General features: G+C 44.1%; 1 protein-coding gene across 13 annotated transcripts in view; it reads right to left on the bottom strand.

Annotated features, from left to right (window-relative positions):
- Positions 1-25,196, bottom strand: part of heph (polypyrimidine tract-binding protein 1 heph) — a 492,203-nt gene that overhangs the window by 54,043 nt on the left and 412,964 nt on the right. For all 13 annotated transcript variants that reach the window (XM_076521472.1, XM_033471509.2, XM_076521471.1 and 10 more), the window contains one exon: positions 12,864-12,998. In XM_076521472.1, coding sequence (XP_076377587.1) covers positions 12,864-12,998 — 135 coding nt within the window. The remainder of the gene's footprint in view (positions 1-12,863; positions 12,999-25,196) is intronic.

Genomic DNA, 25,196 nt, shown 5'->3' with positions numbered 1-25,196 from the left:
CAAAAATGTAACTATTAACTATTGAATTATGAATAAACAAACGATGGAAAACGATGGACGATAATTTAATAACGTGTTTAACTATGTTTCACCGACAATTAGAAATGTACTCGAAAGTAGAGATTTACGTTCTTGATAATTCTCCCAATTTTCGAAAATTATAGCAGCGTGAAAAAAAATCGTAGGATGTTCTAACTGAGATCATTTTAAAGTGCGAAACTTCAACTGTATTCCTATAAAATTGCTGCTTTCTTTAAATCGATGTTTTACTATGCAATGCGCTGAAAAGTGAGTATGGTATTTTCGACAGATTTCGTTTAAGTTCGAAGTCTCTAGAAAGTTTCAAAAATTATAACTCTGTGAAAAAAGATCGTAAGACGTTCTAATTGAGCTCGTTTTAAAGGGCGAAGCTTCTACTTTCTACTGTAAAATTGTTCTCCAAAAGTAAGTTCGTATAGAGAAGATAATTCAGCTTATACTTTTAAGGGAACGCCGACACGACCATTACCGTTATTGCTCGTTATTAATACAAACACCGGACGGTGTTCCTCGTCCGCGTGACAAATTTCCGGATTTTTTTACATCACCTTTTTTCGGTTTTGGCCTCGTGTGCCATTCAACCGAGGCTCTATTTACGTCCGCGCTTTTCGTCCCCGATGATTGTTCGCGCGCGAAAAACTTTCGCGCTCGCTCTCCCTGTCCCCGTGCCACTCCGCGCGCGCGGCCAAATCCTTCGGTTTTTGTGCCCGACTGTTTGTTTGTTTTCCCGAAGCGTTTCGCCGGAAAGTACACCACCTTTTTTTTACGGCGATCGCGTTGCCCGGCGCGAAGTTGTAAATTCCGCGGACCGAGCACCCGCGGAAGTTTATGCGCCATCGTTCGCAGATGAAAAATCGACGTGCCTCGACGGTCTTCGATAATCGTGTCGCAAATCCTCGAATAAAAACACTGTGTACGAAACCGGCCCCTGAAAGCTTCAATTCGGTCCGCGAAAACAGAGCCGAAGCTCAAACCAAACAACCCCGTTGTACCTAACCTCGATTTTCGGCTAGGCGTGTTTTATTCACACATCAATGTTATCGTTAATAAAATTATTAAACTTCTCCAGCGATATTTAAATTCAAAAATTACCAAACACAACTATTTATACTTTTCACCGTGCGACTTAGAGTCTAAAAATCATAGGAAATTTTCACTTGTAGACATTCGAAAGCGGAGAGTTTAATCTTTAAAATGAGCTAAAGTTCATTGCTCCACGATTTTTCTTCACAAAGTTACAGTACTTTGAATATCAAAGAATATCTAGCTAGGATTTCGTGACCTCATTAGTCAGGTATGATTTCTCACTTCTGATTCAACGGGCCATAAAATGGTAACAAAAAATCGTACTACCATTTTTTTGGGCTCGTTGGAAACAAGAGACTTTATTTCCGGCAGCCAGTGTAGTTCTACTGGTTAAAAAAATTGTTCGAGCTCTACACAGGTCGGTGAAATTGAAAAACGATCCAAACGGGCATTGTTACTTGGATCTTTGGCTTTATTGTGTAACAAGTTCAAATTAATCTCGGCCAGATCTGGGGTAGATTTTATTTTGACTGATATTTCGGAGTAAATTGAGGCCCTTGGGAATCGCGATACTGCAGGTCCAGAGGCGATTAAAAAATATTCAAAGGGTTGGCGGTCGGTTCGATCGAAACACGCGCGAATACTCGGCATTGTCGCGATCCACGTTGAATCTCGCCCCCGAAAACGCGCGATAACAGTTCGCATGATTTCCACCGTGAAACGTGAAAAACGGGGAGCAGCGAAACGTGTTTCTGCGGGGCTATTGATACGATGACAACGCTTCGATTTTGCCATTTGAATTTTTGTCGGTCGCATTTCCGACTGTGTGTGCGGCCGCTCGACCGAAAATCACGGGACCCTTCTTCGTCGACGTTCACCGACCCGCTACGATGGATTCCAGAGTGTTAATCGTCGATGGAAATATTTGTTACAAAAGCAGCGCATCAGATCTTCATGGGCCACTGAATTATGCGAGCCTTCAAACAGTCGCTGAATCGTTACTGTATCGCCTAAAATAAATCCGAAAAATATAGTCCGACTTCAAACGCCGACCAGGTAAAAACCGCTGATGGGAAATACATGGAATTTACACCGTTGAAAGCTGTGAAGCTTCTTCTTTAAAATGCATTTTGTCTCGCGTCGATATCATTTCTGGTTCCCGAAATATCATCGTGCAAACCGGAGCCCGATTTTTCGTCGTCGACTATCGCTGACTCGCTTTCCCGTTCACGCTAATCTCACGCACAGCACGCTGACTAGCGTTAAGGATGACGTCAGAGCATCACTAGTAGCGTGCACGCTACGCTAACACAGATTACGCTACTTCCGACATTTTGGGCGTAAACTTCAAATCCTTGTATCTCGAGAACTAATTGAGCTATCGACTTGGAACAAAATGCATTTTAAAGTCCATCGAATTCGCTATCCCTCAGCTATGCGCTATCCACGAATGATGTCCCCTATCCGGACGACACGCACCTCTAAATCGGACTCTCTGGAAAGCCAGTTTCGAAGTTATAATCGTTTAACAAGGAAAATGTTCCGCGATGATTAATAGCGCGAGCGGTCTAATTGAATTTGCTCAATTACGCGGAGTCGTTTATTTTAATAATTCCGCCGGGGAACTGAGATTTTCGGCAAATCCGCGACAATGAACGCCCTAAACAATTATAGCTTCGAGTATAAACGGTTTGCCGTGGAATACATTCGACGTAATTAATTATATCGACGATTAATTACAGTGTTAGCACAATCGGCTCCTGAAAATCCGACGAATTTCGTGACGGCTCGACGGATTATATTTATGAACTGTAGAAAATCGATGACGTTTCTTTCGCCGCCGGCGGCGGGAACGCGCGCACATAGACGCGCGGTGTGTGCCTGCGCGGTTTTGTTTAATTATTGTCGACCGTTATTTCGTCTGCACGAAACAGTTAGCTATCGGTGACAGGCTATTTGATATCGGTTTTTGGATCGACGCAGGGCGAACGCGAGGCTGTAGCTTTTGTTTTCGGTTATTCGACAAGAAACACAAGAACGCTGAAGGCACGGCACTTAAAACAAAAAAACAAAAAAAAACAAAAAAAAAACAGCGCGGAATTATTTATCCATTTCGGTTTCAATTTCGTGCTGGCGAGCTTTTTCGCGCGATTGGCCCAGGAAAATTAGAGTTCCCGGGGATCCATTAAAAATAAGTTACGCGCGCGTCTCGGATCGGATCGGATCACCATAATTTCCGCGTCGATATGCGCTCCACGGCGTTTCCCATCGCGCTTTTTTTCGCCACGACTTTCCAGCGGACACGGGCGCGCACTCGCGGCGCCAGCGCCGCGACAAATCCCCTGGGAAATCAAGACCTCAAAGGCTCGTGTGTTGAGGAGAGAGCGCGCGCGTAGTCGAGATATGTCCGAACGGCGGCAACGGTGTAATTTTTACCGAACATTTTCCCGAACGATCTTTCGACCTAATTTTCGCGATTTCAGTCGGAATAATCACGGAAAAAACTGATGCCCACAAATAACCCGGAGAATCGTTCGACTCGTTCCCAGAATTTCAATCCCAATTTTCGCCGCGCTCACACGTGTCAGCCAGTATCAAAATAATCTCGCTAACATTTCTTTTTTTCTCTTCTTTTTTCGAAAATGCAAACATCGTTTTGCATTTTTATACCGAAGGTCACGGGGACAGGCAACGCGTTTTAATAAGCTCCGACGCTCGTCAAATTTCCATTTAAACTTCTATACAAAAATCCATTACATTTATAATAAAAATTCATTATAATCGTCGTCAACACTCCATTTGAAATGAATTAATTGAAGTTTCTATTAAAAATCTATTATAACTGAAATTTGTAATAAGAATTTATTGTAATTAAATTGTATTATTCGAATTAATTTCGCCCTTATTTTGAGACACCAGAAATTAAATATTCAAATTGACTCCTTTGCAGGTGCAAAATTTTCGGAAACCGTTTTAAGGGAGCCAATAAGGCGTCCCCGAGGATAGTCCGCGGGGCTATCAACTTTTCAGGGATCGGTGGGCCATCGAGGATGGAAAACTCGGTCGCGGGAACGTCGGAGCAGGATTAGCCGAAACCATAATGTCGTATTCCCCGTGTCGTTTGCCGCGTGTACATCATGAATAATGGCGGATCGTCGACGTCGACACGGGCGAAATTACGTTACTATTATTGCACGTTATTGCATTACGGAGGCCCCGGCGTTGTAGATACCGCGCGTCGATAATCGAGAACGCGAATTAATAACTGTTACATCAATCAATATGTACAACAGCGTCCGCGTCGCCGCTCTACAACGGTGACCATGAAAAGGGGTGGCGTGAGCGGACAGGGTGACGTTCGAGGGTGGCCTGCTTGCTGCCTGAATGGTCCTCCGAATCGAATAACACAAACGCCGGGAGCAATAACAATTTCGTCTTCTCGGTGATTGAGGAATTAACGATAATTATCGACGTCGGACTCTGCAGTCCAGACGACACCTCCTTCGGTGAACTTAGCGAATTTCGCGAATTTTTCGCGACGGGACCGGTAGATAGATCGGTTTCAAATTTCGGGGTTGTGTTCGTGGGTCATTCGGGAGTGCGGAGAATTTTATTTCATACAAAAAGCGTAATTCTATCGAAAGTTATGAACATTTAACTGAAACAGTGTCGCGAAAGGTACTCGTTCGCGACTGCGATAAAATCAGCCGTTGTAGGACTTTGGAGACATTATTTCGCGATCAAATGTTGACTGAGAATGAAAATAGCTATCATCTGAGAAATAAAAAATTAAGATCCAACGGGAAATAAAAAAATGCCGGGGTTAGGAAGATAGAACAACGATTTTGCATGAACCGTGTTCACTGTAAAAATTGTAAAAATCTGAATGTTTCAAATACCGATTGATCACCAAGTTTTATTGAAAGTGAACCGTTTCCTGAAGACGTCCGTCTGAAGAAAGTCGGACGACCGAGCCTTCTGGGTTCTCGGCGCGGCCGTGAAAGCGTTAATGAACGACCTCTGGAAAATCCGAAGGTTCTGTTACAAGTAGAATCAGCTATCGCAGTAACGCCGTTACGGGATTAAAGGAAATGAAAAGACCGAACGACACCGTTCGTCCGGAGCCCCCTAAAATGTCGGGCCGGGCCGGGCCGAGCTCGGGGCGGTTGTGCTCTTTAATAAGGGGATGGCCGAGGGCTCCGGGCAGGTGGTAAAAGGGCGGCGCGGCCGTCAGACAGGTCGATGCGTTTACGGGAGCGTGGCCCTAACAAGAATTCCTCGATTTGACCAGAGACGTAAACGTTAAGAGGCCGGGGGCCCGTCCCTACGTTTACGTTCTTTGACGGAATGTTACGACCGGTTTTACATTCCCGTGCCGGGGTCCGTCCCGCGAAGGTGTGCCGGCGGCCATCCGGACGCGTCGAATGGCCCAAGGAGCCTCGGAAAGAAGGAAACGGGAGAAGAAGATGTGTACAGAGAGAAATTACAGCGGCGAAACGACTGGTTTCGAGGGCCGGATAGTTTTACGAGCCTCCATCCACCGACTGTATAATCCGATTTACGGAACGAACTCTCGTACCGAGCACGAATCGCCATGTACGGAATAATGCTGGGTGCGCCACCACCCTTGGCGCCCTCCGTGCGCGCGCGCGCTCGCCTCCCAGTGTCTCGGTGCTTTTTTCTCCCGTTTGAACCCGGGACACGGTGGACTGGAAACCCGTTTAACGTGGCCAGAATTCAATTACCGATGTTCGCATTTCGAGCATGTTTTTTGTTTGCACATTTAGCGACCACCCTGCTGCGAACATTCAACAAACGTATTAGACATTTTGGATGCGGTAAATTCTCCCGAATTCGCCACTTTTGTATGCAAGCCGGGGGACAATTTCGGTGGATTCACCGTAATAATTTCACGGACCTCGGTCTAAGGGCTGAGCTCGGAAATTCAAAGTGGAATTACGGAGGATGAATTGCGCTAATCGTTGAAGGCCCAATTGCGTCGCTCGCCAAAGGGTCGATTGGGTCGTCATGGCGGTAAGCTGCTGAATCAAAAGTTCCGGGCAAAATGGTAAAAGCACTGATCGATGCGACATCGGAGCGTTTATTGCGGCGGGCTCCCGATTGAAAACACTGTACACCGCGGGCCCCGCCCCGCAAAGTTCTGAATCCCATCGGGGTGCATTAATCTCCGTCGCTTAATAACCGCCGGTTACGCGGAGTTGCCGGAGACTATACAGTTCCCCGGTGTTCCGCGGGCAAAAAAAAACTGGGTGCGGCGGGAGGGGGGGGGCGGCCAGCGGACGAGAAAAAGGCCGCCATTAAAAGTTTCCGCGATCAATGACCCCTTCAACGGATACATTTCGTTAAGTTCACGGATCATTAGAAATTTTAAAGCGGCCCCCGACACTGACTAATAGCACCTCCCCCGGATTACCAAGTTTTCATAGCGCCCGTTTGAGAACCCTACGCGCACCTGAACACCTCCCTCTCTTTACTGCAACCTTTCTTCTCGCGCTCCTAGGAGCCTGGGCGCAGGGATGGAGGCGCATTCCCAGCTGCAGCTAACTCTTTACGGTGTCTAATTGGTCCAGGACTCATAAACTTGTACAGGGTCGCTGAAGAATCCTGAAGAATCCTGATCAGCTAGCCTTGGGTTCCATGATGACTGATGGGATTCTGGCTGAAACTAGGCTGCTATCGATGTCACCAAGTCTGGAGTTAGATTCAGACGTCAACTAAACTTCGGGCAGAGCTGCTTATGTGGGCCAGACTACTTGGCAGACTACCATAGTCACTTCTAGATCTAGCTAGACCTAAGTTTATGTCCATCTGCTCTAAACTAGGCTCAAGTTTGATGATGCATAGCGTAATTCCAACTAGGATTAGGCCGTTATTGTTATCGTTAAGTCGTGAGTAAGCTTTGGACATCGCCTACCCTTAAGGCAGAGGTGTCAAGGTAGCCCAGACTAGTATAGTCACTTCTAGACCCTAGTTCGAAACTGTTTGGTGCAATCTGAACTCGATGTAGACTCTTCGGGACTTCTACGTTGCCTTTTGAAGACCGTCTCTATCATATCTACGTCTGTGGTATGTTGGTATTGACGTTCATGTTCGGGAAAGTGACCAACGTCGCAAATCCGGCACACGCGGTGCTAAACTAAATTAGCATTTCTAGCTTCTTGAAGCCTGCAGGCTTTTGATCAGCCACCGCGTTTCGGTCGCACAATGCGGCATCGACTTAGCAGGACGGCAGGGTCACTGCTAATCTTTCGGAACGATCGTACTGCGTGTAAATCCCGCCGAATGGCAGAATCGCGGGCGTAAGCCTACTTACGCAGCCAAACAGCAGGCAATCACCGGCATGTAATCCGGAAATGTTTTCTAGCCGGTCCATTACCGGCTTAGGGCTCGGCCACGTCCCGGTCCCTGATTCGCCGACAGAAATCCGGCAGAACGCGTGTGCTTATCGAAAAAGCAAGCATGCGTGAAGTAAACGCGCGCGCGAGCGAGCGGGCGAGCGAGCGGAGCCGTGTTCCACAGGCCGCGGGAACAGCGTGCCGGACAACGAAACGTCTGTAATCTTTCGGAATTTCAATCCGGCGTACGCGAACCTGCCGCCGTTAATGCGCGCCCGGATTACTGTTGGCTGTTCTTGCGGAAGATGAAACGGCCGACGTTTCCGCCTCAAGTGAATTAAACCTCGGCCAGGCCGGCGCTGGCATTTCGTTAAGCGTACAAATATAATCGATAAGCGAAGCTCCCGGTTCGCCGGCAAAGACACTCCGGCCCAAGATCCGGCTGTCTCTCCGCGAGTAGAACAGCGTTTGATCCGAAGGAATCTCTCCTTTGTTCGAGTGATTGCGGCGGAGCCTCGATTATCCGAATTCCCGTTACCGAAGCGAGCGCTTGGAGATGACGTTTGCTGCTAGTTCGGATAACAGAGATTCCACTGTTTCGTATGGGACTGTAGAAGCACGTTTTAGGGGTCTACTTTGGTGGTGTACAATGTCTGGAGGCACCTAGGGAGGCCAGTAGCTCGTACGCTAAGTCCTGGGATCAGAAAAGGGACCTCCCCTCGTTGCAAACTGCAGTAAATTCGCCCACATTGTCCTTTTTTGTTTACAGGCTCGGGGACAATTTCAGAGAATTTACTGTGTTCCACTGAAGCTAGGCGTGTTCGGGCACCTGAGATTTCGGGATCGGGACGGGCCGAGTCCCGAAACGTTGGGGTCTGGAGTAGGGGACCCGAGTCTCGGCTGTTCGTAATTTCGGGACCCAAACACTCCCAACTAGCACTTAGGGAATCCTTGGAAAGGCTACGGAATTCTTGCTGCGTTAAATGAAAATTGAAGTCCTAACGGGCGTTTCATACTGACTGTATTATCGTCCACTATTTCTGTGCAAGTAGGCAGGCTCTCTTGAGGAAAATGGAGGTCGAGGTTTTGACAGAGTTTTGTCCGGGCAGGCGAATTTCTATTCGGGTGCCGCGGCCACGCGTTCCTTCCCGAAAATGGGGGATGCTGCTTCGTGCATATTCAGCGTGACAGAAAGGAAGGCGCGTATTTAGGTGATGCGCGTTTCGCGTGCATCACCTATGAAAACACGCTATATTCAGACAGAAAGAAAGGCCGAGCTTCCGGGCTTTTGAGGACCACCCTGCGCGGTGGTCGATTTTCTTAGAATATGGAACGAAAATGAGGAAGAAGTGCAAGTTGCAAATGGAAAATGATTATGTAGTATGATTTATTGTTGTCTGATTATTGCAAAATAATTGGGAAATGATTTAATATAATTGAAAAATGATTGAAAATAGTTGAAAAATAATTGAAAAAAGCTTAAAAATAATTGAAAAGTAGTTGAAAATAATTGAAAAATGCTTAAAAATAATTGAAAAATGATTGAAAATAATAGAAAAATGATGGAAAATAATTGAAAAATAATAATTAATGCAATTAAATGTCAATTACTTGACAGAAATGATAACTGCATTTATGTTTAATTTTGTTGCCTGCCAATAAAACAAATTTTCAATTCACAGTCGTTTTTGTCACATCTTTAATAACTTAAAAAATTGGAATGATTCATAATAATTCCCAAATAATTGAAAATAATTGAAAAGAGATTCTGCCATTGCTTGACAGAAATGATACATGCACTTATGAAAATAAATACGATATGTCTCACTTTCTTACCTGCCAATAAAGCAAGTTTTCACGTCACAGTGATTTTTGTCACAGTTTCGGATAGCATCGACCAACGTGCGGCGTGGTATATTATTCGAGGAGATAGCGAATCAAAAATTTATGGGCCACTCAACTCGCACCGGCACCGGTTATTATCCCGCCATCCGTCTCGAAGCGCAGTGCTCATTAATGCACGTCAATAGCGTTTAGACATATCGGTTTCTAAATAATCTACTCGATTTATTCGTGTAATATTGAATTACCCTGCACGATTTCCAAAAATCTTTCTATCAATGCTCGTGGAAGTCGATCAATCATGGAAGAAGATCGGCGAAAGCTCGGCGAATGTTCGACGAAGTTCGAGCTAAGTCGAAGGTCCGACTCAAGCAGCCGAGCAATTTGAACCGAGCGTTGATTAGGTCCGAGTCATTAAACCGGGCTATGACAATAGCGAAAGTTGAACGGCGCTAGAGTTACGATTATTGGGGCCATAATCGGGCAGCTTCACGATTTTAATCGATTCGTTAATCGACCGTTGCGTCGTAATTAATCGCGCCGGAATCGGCGCTTATGATCCGTGCACCGTGTCACGTGGAATTAATTCACTAATAACGTCCGCTCGTTACATAATTCCCTACTGTAATTGTAATTTGTAATTCGGAAAATATGTGACCCCCCCCCCCTCCATGCCCCTCCATCGCCGCGGCCGATCTGTTTCCTTATTATGAATTTGTGATGCAAAATTGCGCCCGGCGCGGAATCGGGATCGCGCGGTGAACCGTGTGATACGATTACAGAACAAAATTGCACGTTTCCACCGCGTTTCTCTATTATGCAGCCAAGTCGCCCAGCGGAATCTGCAACTTTTATTAAATCTACCCGCTCGTTTTCGTCCCGTCCCGTCCCGTCCCGTCCCGGACGACGCCGATGAAAAAGTCTGCAACTTCGTTCCCGCTTTGTATATCCGAGCGAACGTCCGCGACAGTTAATCGTCACTATACCACTCCTCCTGTTCCACTAATTAACGCCAGATTCATTCCAAATAGTTTCATTTCATCCGTCGGTAAATACAAGTTATTATTATTGGTCTTATTATTATTATTATTATTATTATTATTACCATTATTATCGAGAATCCGAAGATACATTTACACCGGTGTTTATTCAACGCATTAGTTCCTTCCGACAAATATTACAATATTATTGTTATTATTTCATTGCGCTATCCACACATAACTCGCTTATATTATTATATTATATTATATTATAATATATTATTATATTATACTATATTATATAATATTATATTATATTATATTATATTATAATATATTATTATATTATACTATATTATATAATATTATATTATATTATATTATAATATATTATTATATTATACTATATTATATAATATTATATTATATTATATTATATTATATCATATTATATTATATTATATTATATTATATTATATTATATTATATTATATTATATACGTATATATATATTTACAAATCATCCTGAATATATTACGTACACCTAACCGATTATTAATAATAACAGTAACGCTGTTTCGGCGATTATCATTATCGAAAATATTGCAATAAAAATCAATGAAAATGAAGGTATTACGATCACTTTTTGCGCAAAGCCAGCGTTGAAATCATCGAATATTTCTAAGTTTGTCGCCACAGAGCTACGCGGCGAACCTTTTTGTTTCAATGTACAGCAGGATCGGGCAAATCGATTCGATCGCGCTGTAAAATATTCGAACAGCGAAAATTGAACGACAGTCCGCGGAAGGTAATAATTCCGACGTATTAATAAATGAAACCTGCCGGACGGTCGCAGTGTGCCAGAAATTAAGCTACTTAATATTCTAATGAACGAGGGGATAATAATCGGAAATCGTACGAATTCGTATAAATAATCGTCGATGCGCGCGTCGTAACGGGAACTTGCCGCGCGATTCTCTGCAATTAATCGAACCGAAATTCCGTTCTTAATCCTTCCGTGCCGTTTTAAAAACAGTCCCGGTGTTAACGCGAAACCTACCGAGATCTAAAATGCGCGACAAACGAAATTCGCCTCGCAAGAATCACCGTGATAGAATTTATTCAAATTTTTTCAGAATTTTTATAACACCGTGTGTGCCCGAATAAAGGAATATATTCAACAATTTTTAATGGGAGCAGCTTTACGACTTCAATAATTACGAAATAAAAAATGCGAAACCGGCCATTTGACAGGCGATGGTAGGTTCGGTGTTGAGCTGAAGTTTTACGATCGTCGCTGTACGATAATAGCGCAACCTCGGCCAACGAAACTTTTGGCTTTGCAACAGCAAAGTTGCTGAAATTGTACAGACTCTTTCGTAGAAAATAATCGAACAGATTTCTTGAGTTCAATTAAATCTTCTCGCAGTCGTCAGCTATTTTTAGGGCTCGACGAGTCTAGTGCGAATTCTCCGGTGAATTCTCTGCTATCCGAACGACGGTGATCTTTCGATTAGTTCGGATAGCAGAGGCTCCGTTGTTGTCGCGCCGCTGGAATCGCTGGGACCGTTCAGGAGCCGTCGGTCGTTTAATTATTCAATAGTTCGAGATGCATCGATATCGATGGCTCCGAATGGGGCGCTAGTAGCCAGCGTTTATGTGGCGAGCCGGTAAACATATCGCCGGCTCGCGCGGATTATTTAATATTCCATTAACGGAAACGCGGCGGGATGAAAAAAAATCTACCCGCAGCCGCGAATATTTACCGCACGAAATATGCTGCTACTCTTCCCCGTCGTAATTCACGGCCGGCCGAAGTATACCGGAGAAATATCCGATTAATCGAGAATCGAATTCGAGAGAATTGCCGCGAAATCGGATTAATTTTGCATATACTGCATTATTCCCGAACGATTTCGACCGTTTTTTACTTCGGACCCGCGCCCCCTGCTCTGCCATACCGAACACGCCTAACCGGCCCGCTTTTTGCGATCACTGTACCGTGACCGAATTAACAATTAAATCGTAAATTCGCTCGTTCTTGTTAATTTGACACTCCACGGTTCTCGAATGTACGTATCACTTTACTGCGAATTTAATCGTACGGCAAGACACGTCGAAGATGTTCATACTTGTTCAAATAGTTGTTCGATTATTTTATTTATTAATTATTTGTTGATTATTATTGATTAATAACTTTTATCATTGATTATTATTTATTAATAATTTGTATTATTAATTATTATTTATTAGTAATTTATACTTATTCATATAGTTGTTCAATTATTTTATTCGTTAATTATGATTTATTATTTATTAATTTAAATCGAAATTAAAACCGCACGGAGCCATGGATCGATCCTAAAAACTGCACGAATTAGTGACTAATATTTGATTACCGACGAATCACTGATTTTTTAATTTACTATTATTCAGATTGACACATTTGCGAGTCATTTATTACGATAACAATCGTTAAAAATTAGAATAACTGTTTTATCGTTACTTTTATAAGCTAACATGAAACTGCTTCGTATTCAATGCTCCGTAAATCTATCCTTACGAAGAATTTTCGAAATCTTGCAATGCGTGTATAATATTGACAGCAATCATAACTCACCTGATACAGCACTTCCAAGGAAATGGGGTACACCATCTGCTCGACGATAACTCTGAGAACCGTGTTCGGTCCCCCTTGAGTCTCCGCCTGCCCCACCTGATTCTGTCCAGGAACTGCAACCTGGTTATTCGAGTTCTGTAACAAAGTAGAAAAACGGCGGAAGTTAGCGGCGAGCTCGAGATGTTGTCCCCATGTGCAGGATAAATTCTATCCTTTGTCCACCGTGCCCGTTCCTTATGGAATATCACGCTGTTAGCGATTTATGGCACGGTACATTCGCCGTGACTCTTCATCGGTGCTTTTATGATACTTGAAAATAGCGATCACGGCGACGCCTGGGTCTGTTGCGACCCGGCACATCGTTATTAGCGTCGCGGATTTTCGTGCGAAATCAAAATTGTCCGCACTGATTGGAAGACGCACAGGCCGAATAGGGTAAGTGTGGGTATTACTGCGGACGGCCCGAATACTGCGGTATTTTATAAAAGTAATGAAATATAATACTTTATAGTGTGTAATCTTCTAAAAATTAATCTCATAATTTTTTACATGTTTAATATTGGTAATTTATGACATACAAGTAACAGTAATCGCAGTTTTAATTCATTTATTGACTTTTGATATTCGGAAGCTTATGAAAACGCTGATTCTATTTTGATAGTTAATAATAAGCTATTTATTTCAGCGTTATATTTAGATAAAGTAATCATTACTTTGGTTAAAAATCGACGCACACTGTTGCTATAATTTATCCTGAAATATTATTTACTAGCACAGTATTTGGCGCGCTTTTTACTATGTGTGTTCATTACTGCAGTGCTTTTACCGAACTTGGTACCTTAACCTAATTTTTTAAAGTGCTGCAGTGATAATATCTCGGTCCTCGGAATTGTAGCTGTGTGCGTACATTTAAAAGAAAATAGGTTATGTCAACGAGGTAATCGGAACGTCCGCAGTATTTGGCTCGCAGTAATAGGTGTACATAACCGCGGTAATACATGCACACGTATGATTTCTTTACATTATACTTTTTAATGAGATTCGTGCTTTCAGAGATGCAATATTTTGTGAAAAGTAAATATTCAAGTTAAAGAATAATAGCTCAAGTTGACAGTTTATTGGCGTAAAAGGTCTCATTTTCTTTATCGAAGTTCGCCTTCATTGAGAAACCGCAGTAATACCCTATCAAGTTCGTTCTTTCTTCAGTCATTCGAATAAATTAAAACCAATGTGCACTTTGAAATTCCTTTAATCTTTATACTACTCGATTCTGCCACAAATGCATAAAATCTAGTAATTAGCCACTTTCGCAGTAACTAGACCCGCGTTCGAACTTCCCCAATTTTCCTCGGGCTTGGTTCACGCTCTTCCCGCCTCGCGCGAGCTTGAAATTCGGCTGTCCCGCGGTCCCGGTCGCGGTCCCTCCGCCCCATAATCAGTAGAGTCACCGGCCGCGTAGACGCGATTTCCATAAAACGCCAAAGAAACGGTGCATTAGAATTCCTATGCGGATGAAAACGCGGCTCGGAGCCGTCCCCGCCGGTTCCCGGAAACTCCGGGCTCTGGAACCGCACGGCGGCACCGCCACCGGAAGTCCCGTGAAAGGGGAACTTGTTACCGAGTTAGCCGGCGGAACGATATTTCTACGTGAAGGGAAATCGATCGAGTGCCTTGGGGAAGCGTTTTAAGTAATGTCGCGCGCGGGCCGAGAACCGGCCCAGCCTTGTGTGCGAGCAGATTTTCGAGGGCGTTTTACGCGTCGCGCGGAAAATATTTGCGAAGTTCAGGCTGAATGGATTATACGGAGTGGTTCAGGATTAAATAAATACGCGGATCCGGATCGAAAACAGGGCTGAACGTTCCCATGCCGTTGTTTGCACATCTCCGCGAGTAAGCAGAGCCATTGGAAACTTGAAAAATGGAGACCCGGCTGTTATTATTTTATTTTATTTCATTTTTTTTTTCGGACGCAAGAATTCGTATCCTGTCGGCTGAAACACACACCATGGAAACATGTCGAACGGTTCCGGCCATTTGCACAAGCATCGGGGACGGCAAACAGAACTTTTAATTGGACCTTCGATTCCTTCGAGTCGGAAAATTCTTTAATGCTCGTTCGGAGAGACGTTAATTATGTTACCGGCCGGGTGAATGAGACCGTGCCGCGAGATTTATACTTCGACAGAGAGAGAGAGAGAGAGAGAGAGAGAGAGAGAGAGAGAGAGAGAGAGAGAGAGAGAGAGAGACGGACGCTCGCGCGTTTTATTATTTAATTTTATTTTATCCGTTTTATATGCCGGCCCCCAGTAATTTCATACCGCTTCCGACATAAAAATACCGGCGCACACGCCCGGGACCCGTATACCGACCGGTCATTCTAATTTTACAGGAACGCGCGACGTCACGACTGCCCGGCCGCCCATAAATGCTTCATGGGCCCAACTAACTTCCGAATTGAACGGGAAAACTCCAGGTCCCCGGGAAACAGTGCGACATGCGAAAAGCACCGCCGCCGGCTGGAAAACGTTCCGACTCGTTAAAAGGTAACGCCACTCTAGCGACCCAAAACATACAGCAACTTTGACAATTTTTTATGACGATATAGTAAATGCAATACAAAATCTGGTTACAGGCCTTTATGGCGCACGTTCTGAAGAATGGTCGCTATTTTTTGTTCAACTCTTTTTTACGCTATTTTTACCGGTATTTCGTGCTATCAATTCGCCGGGTTAATTTCGCGATGACTATAGCCAAAGTCGAGAAGCGATTACGTAGAAAACGCAGAACATAGGAAACGATTGTTATTAAAAATTATTAGAAAATGTTCCTTTTGACAGCTTCGAGATAAAAATAGCGTCAAGGTGATCCATATTTCATTCTTCGAAGAATCGAAATGGACAATTAATCGAGTACACTTAGCAGTGAGATATCGAGTTCTAACAAAGTAAACAATGTTCTCGAATGTTCAAATTATGTTCTCAAATTTTTTGGTCCTAATAATATTCCTGGTTTTTGAGTGACGAATGTTTAAAAATTATGCGACATACGTGCTTCGTACAGGAAGTGTAACAGCGGAGGATTAACGACACGGGTTAATTATCGAAAAAGTTGCAAATTTTTGATGACCCTAATCCGATGGCACGGGACTGTAGTCACTGTGTAACACGTTGAATTAGCAAGAACGTTTCCGGAATGATCGGTGCATTGTTAAGGGAGCGTCAAATCGCGGGGCGAGAAATTTCGGAAAATTGAAGCCCAGAGTCCGGATCGGGCCAAGTCGGGCCGAGCAGGACCGGGCAACAAAGGACTCGATCTATTTAAACGGGGACCCCCAATCGATCACCTCGTGATCGCGCCGCCGGCGCAAAGTGGCCGATTGAATTTCAATATTAATCGAACAGTTAGCGGGTGCCGTTCGGACGTGAACGCTCATTCGACCTATTAAAAATGCAACAGGCCAAAATTGGCCATGCCAGAGAAAACAATGCCATTAACCAATCCCCACCACGGCCCTGTTTCTATCCGTTTTCGATGGAAACGTTGCCGGGCCACTGGGAAATATACTGTCGGGACCATAATCAGGGGAAACCGATCTCCGCAGTGAAAAGAAAGGAGACGTACGTCGATAGAATGCAAGAAAAGTGCAAGAAATAACATTTTATTATTAATAAAATTAGTAATATTGAAGTTATCTTCGTTCTACTTTCACGATTGTAGCACCAATGGACAACTGAGATCCTCCTGATTAAAATGAGCCCAAACACGGCGTAAATCGGATCAACGGAAGCTGTTATCCATTAATACGCGATCTACAGGGTGTGCCACGTAATTCGCACGCTCCGAATACCATTGAAATTACGCTTTCTACGAAAAATCATTGAACATATAGTTGAAAAGGTGAATTCCTGCATGTCGAGAGATCCATCTAATTTAAAGTTGTTCGAGGTGTGCAAATTACAACGACACACCCCGTAGGTTGCTTAATTATTGGAAATGGTTTAAACCTGTCCGATTTGTATCGTGTTTGGGCTCATTTTAATCGGAAGAATCTCGGCAATCCATCGACGTTACAATTTCGCATCGAGCACAATCGGTGCAACCGATCTCGGGCGATATTCAGTTTTTGTTTTCTATATTATTTTTCGGAAACACCGAATGCGATACGAGAGATTTCGCGCGACCGTTGATGGAACGGAACGGAGCCTTTTGTAAAGACCTAGTGTCCAACACAGCAAGGCGGAAAGGATCGATGTAACAACGTACTGTTACTTTATTGGACGGGTTGAATAGGGGACACGGCTGCGTTTGATTGAACGGCCGTGCATTATCTCCGCGGAAATGCCGTCCCCGCTACGAGCCGGGCGGTACAGATTCCAATTATATGCATTAAATCTAAATTAATATCAATTTTTGGACCGGCGGACCGGGCGAATTAAATGCGGCCCCGATAAGCTGGCAGCTCCCACTGCCAGGACAGTGATACTAACGGGTTACGAGAACAAAACGGGGAAGAGCAAGATGCTGACCAAAAGGGCAAAGGAAATTACGGTTGCGACGACGATTTACGAAGCCGGAACGAAATTCCCGGCGAATCAGACGTATTCGCCGGACATGCCAGTCGATGCACGAGCATTTCATGGCGTCGTGTGTCCGCGTACTTGTGGATACGTGTCTCTAAAGTAATTTCCAGTTATCTGCGTTTACGATTCCGCAGTTACGCTACCGTGATTCTGCTTCGTAATTCCGGGTCGGACCGGGAACGTTATTTACCTGACCCTTAACTAAATGCAGCTCTGGATAGTATAACAAATAATGCTATTTAATCATTATTTTGCAAACAAAAATTTAGGTAGTTGTGTAGCTCTTCAAGAGTAAATTAAGAAAGTCTAATAACATTTTCCTCTAAAGTGGACAGTTACGCTGGAAATTGCGAGTAATATTTGAGCCTTTAGTCTAGAGATCCCCCACGCAGCTCTGGCTGCATCTCCTCGACGCATAAACACCAGTATCACCTGAACTCTATACCGAACCATTTACCTTCGATTTCGTACGCTTTAATTAATAATGACAAATGTTGATAAATATTTTGCGACTGGGAATAGTTAAGATCGCGGAGAATGCTTCAAGGAATCAGTTTCCGCGAGCAAGGGGGAATGGAAACAGACACGAAATTAAGCGTAACAGTTCGAGCATCGCGGAAGTTTAAGATTTCATTTTGAAGTCCCATTAGAATTAGATCCCTCGACGGCATGATCGTCGCCGGCAGCCTGCTTTCATGTCGCAGTAAAGTGGCGAAGTGACGCACGGAAGAATAAACGAACATCTCCCCGGGATCGCGCGCGCCCTCGGCCAATACAACTTTCAGTCCACTTTTACAAAACAGCCGAAGCTTTTTAGGGCGCCGTTACCCGGGCAACTTTCGAGCAAGAGTTTACGGTGCGTGCCGGCTGAATATTTCGCGATACCGTGGGATCCCATAAAAACGCCTGCCAGCAATACCCGAACGCCGCACCGCGCCGCACCGCCGCTTCGCCTCCGCCAACCACGCGGCAAAAGCACACGCAAAACATGCACATCGGCGCGGAGCGAAAGGGACCGTAAAATTATTATCGCGGCGACACTTCAATCCGCGCGTTACGCGGCAATTAGAGCATCCTTAACGAGCTTCGTCGCTCGCCAAGAAGAAGTAACCGAGCCCGAGTTACGAACGACGAAGTTCTCGAAAAGTTCGAGACACGAAGTTACACTTCCCAGTGGTGGGGGAAATTCTTCGGCCGTTTCGTTTCGCAAACTTCCAACGCAAATTTGACGATTAGGGACTCGGATTCGGCTTCCCAAACTGGCTTCCAGTTGGTCCGTCTTTCGGCTGGAATTGGCATGGAAATGTCTTAGAGCGGTTTGCTCCATTAGGCCCGATGATGCCAGGTGATCTTGAATTCAGCGTGACGACATCTACTGCTGTTCAGATAGTTCCGATAGTTTTAGGTGATTTTCAATCAAGTTTGGTGATGTCACTCATGATTGTTTGCTCAAGTTTGATGACGCTGACACTTGTTCAGCTAGGTCTAATGTTATCAACTGTTGCTCAGTCAAGTCCCAAAAGATGTCAGATGATGTCTAATCAGGTTCCACGATGTCAGATATTCTTTAACCAGGTTCGACGATGTCAGGAATTGTTTACCCAAGTTTGATGATGCTGTCGTTTGTCCAGCTAGGTCTAATGTCATCAGCAGTTGCTCAGTCGAGTCCGATGATGTCAGATGATGTCTTAATCAGGTTCCATGACATCAGATATTCTTCAGCCAGGTTCGACGGTGACTGCAGTCGTTCAATGAAGTCTGATGATGTCAGAAATCGTTCGGTTGAGTTCGAAGACGCGAGATCTTGTCGAATCGAGGCCAATAACGACAGCTGTTGTTCGGCCAGGTCTGATAACACCTGGTGTCGCTGCTTTAGCCGGAATAAATTGTCGGTCGAAGAGAGAATCCTCTAAATCCCCGAATACTATATTACGTCAGTGACAGCGAATCTCTCGCATTTTCGAGCAACTCAGGCTCCAATAAGTTCTTCCAGGTTTCTTATTCCGATTCCAGCTTGCCAATTACCGGGCCATAAATTTTCGAGGGCGTGCGCTCGTAAATCCGTGGCTGTCTTCCCCTTTTCCCGGGCGTTTTTGAAAAGCCCTCCGCAGACTCGTACATCTTCCACCCGGGATACTCGGATCCGGCCGGCGGATTCAGTTTGTTTTGTTGGACAAGTATCAGTCGGAATGCTTCTTTTAAGCCCGGGGCCGCTTTGATTTAAGCGTGAACCCCGCGTCGAAGTTTCTATCGTTTTTAATTGAAAAGTTTGAACAGGCCGGGAACAGGGGTCGGCCTCCTCTCCCCCGCCCGCCGCTGGGAAAGTTCCCCGGGCCGGAGGACGAAAAATGACAGGAACACTCTCTTTCCCGCCACTTAAAAGGATGCAGATGGTTTAATTATACTGTATGCCGATAATAAGGTCGCCAGCTGCGAGCAGCCGTGGAAAGGCTCAATTAAAGTTGTACCTTAATTTCTCGGACGGTGGGAAAGCGGAGGTGAGGATCGGGCGAGCCGTGGAGCGGGTGGTCGGGATAAGAAGAAAATCGCGGCGCGCCGGAAAGAAGCGGCGAGAAAGGCGTTAAATAAATAAATGAGCGCTAATAGGAAAGTTCGCGTAACAGAGAAAAGGCGAAACTTCCCGACGTAATTAATTTTTTTTACCCCGGTGATTCGCCGGCTGTAAAATCGATGAAGCGCGCGGACCCCTTAACGCGCCAGATTATTATTCCGATAAAACAAGCTCCCATTGTTTAATTGTACAATGAGCCGGGCGACGGGGGGAGGGAGGGCGCGGTGTCGGGACAGAACGTAGCAGCTGTTGTTTCATTGCAATGCCCGGTGCGGAAACTTGCCGGAACTACTTTCGGGGCACGTATGCTCGAATCTATTAGCTGGGAACTCGCAGCGAGTAAAACTTGAACGTGTTCAACGGGTATGCAGCGCCGGATGGATTGCAGAAACTGTAAACTCCGCCGATGCATTGTGTTATAAGGCGCAGCGAAGTTGTAACGCAACCTTCGCTGCGATTCTTAAAACGGTGGGCGGCGGGGGGGGGGACGGGCCACCGGGAATTGCGTGTAATGACCGTGTAATTGTCAACTGCAATTTCCCGGGGAATTGCTCTGTCTGCTGTTGCGCCCGGCAAAGGGAACGATTTAAACGGCGAACGGGCGCGATTAACCGAGATTAATCGATGCCTAATCGTTCTTCGCATCCCTGTCTCCGCCTTCTATACGGCCGGTCTTCCGGGGAAACCGTTTTTTCACCGGTTTCCTTTCGCACGTCCGTCCTCAGGTCATGCAAATTACTCGATGCATATTAATGCCCGATGCACATTTTCTCGACGACGAAATTATAATTCGCAGCTCAAACATTCGCTTCGTCCAATTCTTCCGACACCCTCGGTTTCGCGTGCGTTACGTCACACAAGAAAATTTATCGAATATGGCAATTATATAATTATATTATGGCAGTTATTCTTTTATATAATTATTCGTATATAAATGTACAAAGTATTGAAACAAATTACAGCATAGACAAATGTTTGATAAAAATTGGCCAACTTCGATCGACGATAGCTCCGCGAAAAATCATCGTAGGATGATCACCCTATTTTTAAATCAAATCTTGAAATCTCTGCTTTAAGATCGCGTTTCTGTATTTTGAGTATGATGCACCAAAATCTTTCTAGGCGATAAGTTTGTCAAGCGTCACACATGCATATATTTCATCGAGGGAAAAAGATATTATATTATATGTACTAATTTTTTTTTTTTTTAAGAAAAGGGTTAATAATTGTATACGTTAGTTTACGCTGTTTTTGCGGGACTTCATCGATTTCGTTGGTGATTCTAGTTCCGTTACTTCGGTGACCTAGTGCAGGCTGTAGCGAGACGGGAATGGGTATGGGGGTTCCTATCAGTGGCAACAAGTAGCGGAAGGTTATGGTAATGTTCTCAGTCCCAGCACTTACGGTTTGTTCGAGGACCAGCCATCAAAAGGGGATAGAAACTACCCCTTGGAGCAGTTATTTCGCCTCTTGAAAGCCGCTTTGGGCAAGTGCATAGTCAAAGTAACGACCCCGGACTCAGTCTTTCGCAGAAGCAATCTTGCCCACCCAGGGTTCATCTGTAGTCAATGTATATTCCGTGCCTTTAATGCTCTCTGCGACCCTCAGACGTAGAAAACATCGAGATTGCGAGGTCATCGAAATTCTACCGAAGCAAATCACCGAAACCGATTCTCCGGTGCACGGTTATTTAACGTGTTTTTATGCAGGGACCGCGTACAAACGGTCTCACAAAATGAATAAAAACCTCACGACAGTAATTGTCTTCGCAAACGAAACACAAGAATTCATTTACGCTTCTAAATATTTTAGTTACGTATAAACATAGTTCTTCTATACACAGAAAATTTTCAAGATGTACGTGTAGTCGAATGTTTTATAATGCGAACTATTTTACTGGTTTCCTTCTGATAAAGTATTTTTTATGGATCCTTATGCAAAATAAAAATTCCGGTCCACGATTGCAACGAAGCAGAGCTAAATAGAAATTTATTTTCATTCCTAATATCTGTAATAAGTGGAAGTTAACCTAATCGTTAAATTTCTCTGCATTATTGTCGTAAATGCATAAACTGCACAGTCTAGACATTAGTCTTGGTAGCGAAGAACATAACCAAGGAGAATGCAATCGCAGGAAAATAGGGTTTAGCCTATTTATCAAATAATATTCGAAAAAGTGCGCTCACAGATATCAATTTTGCTGGGAAAAATCGATGCTCTCTACACGCGGAAATTTCAGCGGCGGTCGATACTCTCCGAACTATTTATTAGTACTGTAATACGACCGTGAGGAGGAGGGGGGGCATGAGTCCAGAAACGAAGTTCGACCTGCCCCGAAGCCCGGCGAACATCTTCCAAGGAAAGCCGAAAGTTTCCCCCCGTTAGAAAATTATATTCGCGAAAGGAAAGAACGCTGGCAACTTCGCTGGCAAGTTATTTGCCGATGTAACGAAAAATTATTCCTTGCATAGTTCATTACGCGGCCCGCACAAGGGGAGCCCATTAATGAATATCTTTTTTACAGCGTTTCGCGGGCGTCAGGCGGCGGGCAGACATTCCTCGTGGAACCGCGGGACCGTAAAGAAAATTGTGGGCGGAATTCTTCAGCGGGCCGCTGATTCACATTTGCGTAACTCATTTCGCCACTGCATCAGCTGCCGGTAAACAGCGAGACGAACCCCCTTTTTCCCGGCGAGTTAAATATACATTGCCGGAAACCGAGCGACTTTAGACACCCGCGGGATGTGGTTCTTCCGAAGTGGAACGGGGACGGTGAGCGAGCGAATAATAAAACCGGGGACAATAAATAACAATGCCGGTGGCAGTGCGCGTCCCCTCTGGAAACGGCGCTAATACGTTGGACACCGAGCGAAAGTCTGATTAGCGAACGTTTTCTGAAGCGGCCAACGATCAAGGAAAAATTCCATTCGAAAGCGAAAAGGTTTCAGCGGCGAGAAAATGAAATAATAGCGTCTTTTAATTGTTCTAGGAATTTTGCTGCTTCATACTTTTTTATAGAAATAAAATGATAATAATGAAAGATATAATCAATTTTATATAAAAATATACTTGTTAAAAAATTCTACCGAATATTGTTCTCTAATTATTTCGAGATTTGTCCTGCTATTAATAATAAAATGATAATAATGGAAGATATAATCAGTTTTAAATATAAATTTGCTTGTCATTAAAATATCGTGTCGACTAAAAAATTAACAGTGTTCTGCAATTATTCTGAGATTTTTTCGGCTTCATACTTTCGTATAAAAATAAAATGATATTAATAATAAAATGAAAATAATAAAATAAATGATCAGTTTAAAATAAAAATGTATTTCTCACTAAGAAAATTAGATAACACCGTCCTCCAATTTTTTTCAGATTTCTCCTGCTTCATATTTTTCTATAAACACGAAATAATAGTAAGAATAAAATAACAATACGAATAAATTGATAATAAAAAAAAACAATCAATTTTCTGTAACTCGAAAATGAAACGATGGCGCACATCGGAACAATAGATCGTGATGGACAGCCAATCTCGAACTCGAAATGATAAAAATTAGACGCACAGAGAATCGTAATATTGGACTGGCAAATGGAATGCAGTATTAATCAATGCCCCATCATGTTTCTTCTCTCTCATGGCCGGCCGTAAACTCGCGAACGCTTTCCAACAGCCGTTTGTTCAGCGAGCTCGAAACGTCCCGGCAATTGTTTCGTTGCGCAAAGAACAGCCTCGAGGAGATATGTTTTCCTAATGCAATGCAGTACCAAAGAAAATGAAGAAATTAAGAATTAACGTTCACCCCAGGACCGGGGGGCTGGGGATGCCGTGGAAAATTGCGGCTGTTCGAACCGCCGCGAGGAAAACGGTCCAGCGATTTGTTTGCCAAACGAGCGAGCATCTTGTATCCGTTAGAATACCCGAGAGGGTTGCGATGCTGAAGGGGAAAACGCGACTGGAAATATGGAGAAACCTGTTCGAGAAAAATCCGCCTCCGGTAATTCGAAAAACGATTCTGCATTGGACAATGGATTTGCGACGTTAAATACAGTAACAATTAAATTAACATTAAATGTAAAAACAAAGTCTAGGGTTTGTGACAATAAATATGCTAAATCTAGATCTAGGTATTCTGAAGTATTGAGGACACTAGGTCCTAGTTTTAGGGCGCTAAAGGTGCTAAGTTTTATTATGCAACTTCTACAGTACCGAAGACATTAAGTCTAGAATTTTGTGATATTAAATGCACTAAGTTTAGATCCAAGTCTCTTGAAGTATCGAGGACACTAGGTCCTAGTTTTGGGGCGCTAGACGTCCTAAGTTTCACCATGGGACTCCTAGAGTACCAAAGACAATAAGTCCAGAATTTTGTGACACTAAATGCACTAAGTCTAGATCTAGGTCTTCTGAAGCATTGAGGACTCTAGGTCCTAGTTTTGAGGTGCTAAGACGCTAAGCTTCACTATTAAAGTACCAAAGACATTAAGTCCAGAATTTTGTGACACTAAATGCACTAAGTCTAGATCTAGGTCTTCTGAAGCATTGAGAACGCTAGGTCACAGTTTTGGGGTGCTAAAGACGCTAAGTTTCACCATGGGTCTCCTAAAGTACCAAAGTCACTAAGTCTCTAGGACCTTGTGACACTAAATGCACTAAATCTAGACCCAGGTCTCCTGAAGTGTCGAGGACATTAGATCCTCGTTTTGGGGTGCTAAAGGTGCTAAGTTTCGCTATTGAAGTACCAAAGACATTAAGTTCAGGATTTTGTGACACTGAATACGCTAAGCCTAGATCCAAATCTCCTGAAGTACACAGAACCTAGGCCCTCGTCTCGTGCTACTGAAGGTGCTAGCTGCCACCATAAGTCTCTCAGAGTACTGAATACGCTATAACCACGTTTAGGCCTTGGAGTTTCAGCATCTTAGCGACTCTAGGCCTAAGTACGAAGATTCTGAGTTCGAAGACTCCAAGTCCAGGTCCAGAACATAAAATTCAACAGATCCAGCATACTGAGGGTCCCACTGATCCAGACCCGCAAAGAGTTGCGAGGCTGATCGGATGAAGAGGACCAGGATTCCCCTCGATCAAAAAATATGCAACTTTGCATTTCCCATCGAACCGCGGCGCACGCTCTTAGCAGAGCGTCGCGGAAATAGCGTGGAGAATGGAAGGAG

Source organism: Megalopta genalis, chromosome 5 (genome assembly GCF_051020955.1).
Source record: "Megalopta genalis isolate 19385.01 chromosome 5, iyMegGena1_principal, whole genome shotgun sequence".
Taxonomy (NCBI): domain Eukaryota; kingdom Metazoa; phylum Arthropoda; class Insecta; order Hymenoptera; family Halictidae; genus Megalopta; species Megalopta genalis.
Note: the sequence above shows the minus strand (reverse complement) of the source record. Positions and strands in the feature narration are given on the sequence as shown.